We start from the raw sequence: 2,594 nt of genomic DNA on the forward strand, positions 1-2,594 counted from the left end.
GCAGGGGATAGCTTCTTAGGTAAATGGTGCAATTCTTGCTCAGCCAGGTTTCAAGAATCACAATCTGTGTAAAATTATCTCCTGTATGGAAGGTCAGCCCTCTTTCTCTTTCTCTTTCTCTTTCTCCTCCTCCTGAATCAAGGGGTAGTAATTATACCTACTTAAGTCTTATTGTAGATAATTTCTATTTGAACACAAAGAACATAAAAACATTCCCCCTCCCAATAATCCTGATATCAGCAGTCTCACATTCTCTCTCTCTCTCTGAAAACCATCGTCCTTTGACTCATGGGTTCCCTCCAAATATTCATATTTCTCCTATCTCCATCTCTCAAAAGATTATATCTTGTTCTCAAGACTCCTGTTTGCACACCTTGAGTGTTTAACGCTTGCGCTGAGTCAGGAAAACACTTTCTCAAATGTAAAATAAACACAAGCACACGTCCTGCCCAACTCGATTCCTGTTGGCTTATGATTTCTTTGGGATTTTCTGGTGGAAACCCCGTTCAAGGACTGAGGTTGGTTTCCTCCCTTCCTTTTTTTCTCCATTGCAAGGGTTAACTGCAATTCCTGACTTGTTTGATCAATTGAAACTCCTCCCTGGCTCACAACACGCCTACTTTTCTCCAAAGAGCTTGTTTGTTAAAAAGGCTGCTTATGCTGAACTGCACACACTCTTCAAGATGTCCTTCTGGGTGGCAGTCGTGGTTGCCTTGGTGGTCGGTCTTTTGGGGGCCCTCTACCTGATGGGCTTCTTCCGCCGAAGACGACCCAATGAACCCCCTTTGGACATAGGTCTCATTCCCTGGCTCGGACATGCATTACACTTCCGAAGTGACAGTCTGGATTTCCTGCAAAGCATGCAGAAGAAACATGGAGACATCTTCACCACCTTGATTGCAGGACAGTACTTCACCTTCTTGATGGACCCATTGTCTTTCGGTGGCATCATCAGGGAAGCCCAAAGCAAACTGGACTTTATGTCATTTGCAGCTGAGCTGGTTTTTAGGTTGTTTCGATTTGAGGCCTCCCACGACACTCACAAGATCATCGAAGTCTCCAGCGCAAAACATCTGAAGGGAGAGGGCCTGGTGTTGATGACCCAAGCCTTGATGGACGCTTTACAGGCTGTCTTGTTCCAGTGGCAAGAAACTTCCAAAGAGGATCCAAAGTCCTGGAAAGAAGACGGCTTGTTCCACTTCTGTTACAACACAGTCTTCCGAGCTGGGTATCTGGCTTTGTATGGCACCGAACAAGCTAAAGGTGAAAACCAGAAGGCGAAACAAACAGACCAGCATCACACCGAAGAGATGTATATCGAATTTTGCAAATACGACAAGCTCATCCCACGCCTATTGTACGCCTTGTTGACCCCGTGGCAGTGGAACCAAGTTAAGAAGCTCTGGAACTACTTCTGGCAGGTGCTTTCAGTTAAGAACATCTACCAAAAGGAAAACACCAGCCAGTGGATCAGTGACCAGGCTCAACAGCTGGCCGAAAGTGGGATTTCAGAAGAGATGAGAGACCGGTACATGTTCCTGCTCCTTTATACTGCTCTAAGTAACACCAGTCCAGCTTCCTTCTGGCTTCTGGAATACCTGATGAAGCATCCCAAAGCCATGGAAGAGGTCAAGAAGGAGATCCTGGAGGTGGTGAAGAAGTCAGGCCAAGAGGTGACCTCCCGCGAGAAGCCCTTGAACGTCACCAAGGAGATGCTAAACCAAACGCCCATCCTGGACAGCGCTTTGGAAGAGACCCTGAGGTTAGTGACGGTGCCGTTGTTGATCCGGTTGGTTTTACAAGACATGGATTTGAAGCTCCACAACGGGAAGTCCTACCTGCTGCGTAAAGGTGACAAAATCGGCCTCTTCCCTTACCTCTCAGTCCACATGGACCCCGAAATCCATCCGGAGCCCCAGATCTTCAAATACGACCGTTTCCTTAGCCAAAACGGCAACAAAAAGGAATTTTTTAAGAATGGCGAGAAGGTGAAATATTTCAACGTGCCTTGGGGAGCTGGGGCCTCCATGTGTCCCGGCCGCTACTTTGCCACCAATGAAATCAAGCTTTTCACCTTCCTGATGCTGGCTTGTTTTGATCTGGAACTGATCAATCAGCAGGAGGAGATCCCTCCCATCGACAAGACCCGTTATGGATTTGGGGTGTTACAACCCATGAACGACATCCAGTTTAGATACCGATGCTGGTGCTAAAGCCAAGGCTGCTATCCGCACACGACGATCCAAGATAACCAGGGAAATTTCACCAGTGAACTGATTTATCTCTATGTAATTGAATCACTCTCTTCCCCTCTTCCTCTCTCTCTCCCTCTCTCTTCCCCCTTTTCTGTCTCTCTCTCTCTCTGTATGTCTGCCTGTGTGTTTGTTTGTATGCTAACCTTTCCTTTCTTTTTCACACTTAGCTTGCACACGATAATCTAGGACAGTGGTTCTCAACCTTTTTAATGCCGCGACCCCAACCGGTTGTAAGTCGAGGACTAAACCGGTCGTAAGTCGAGGACTAAACCGGTCGTAAGTCGAGGACTAAACTGGTTGTAAGTCGAGGACTACCCAACCGGTTGTAAGTCGAGGACT

General features: G+C 47.1%; 1 protein-coding gene across 1 annotated transcript; it reads left to right on the forward strand.

The window, feature by feature from the left end:
- The first annotated feature begins 683 nt into the window (after positions 1 to 683).
- Positions 684 to 2,213, forward strand: LOC107284343 (7-alpha-hydroxycholest-4-en-3-one 12-alpha-hydroxylase-like). The gene has a single exon (XM_015812391.1). The coding sequence runs from the start codon at positions 684 to 686 to the stop codon at positions 2,211 to 2,213; it is 1,530 nt and encodes a 509-aa protein (XP_015667877.1).
- The last annotated feature ends 381 nt before the right edge of the window (positions 2,214 to 2,594 follow it).

Source organism: Protobothrops mucrosquamatus, unplaced genomic scaffold (assembly GCF_001527695.2).
Source record: "Protobothrops mucrosquamatus isolate PMUCROS unplaced genomic scaffold, P.Mucros_1.0 scaffold81, whole genome shotgun sequence".
NCBI lineage: Eukaryota > Metazoa > Chordata > Lepidosauria > Squamata > Viperidae > Protobothrops > Protobothrops mucrosquamatus.

Bases quoted from the DNA above. Each gene is read 5' to 3' on its own strand.
- LOC107284343 (XM_015812391.1), top strand. From the start codon at position 684: ATGTCCTTCTGGGTGGCAGTCGTGGTTGCCTTGGTGGTCGGTCTTTTG.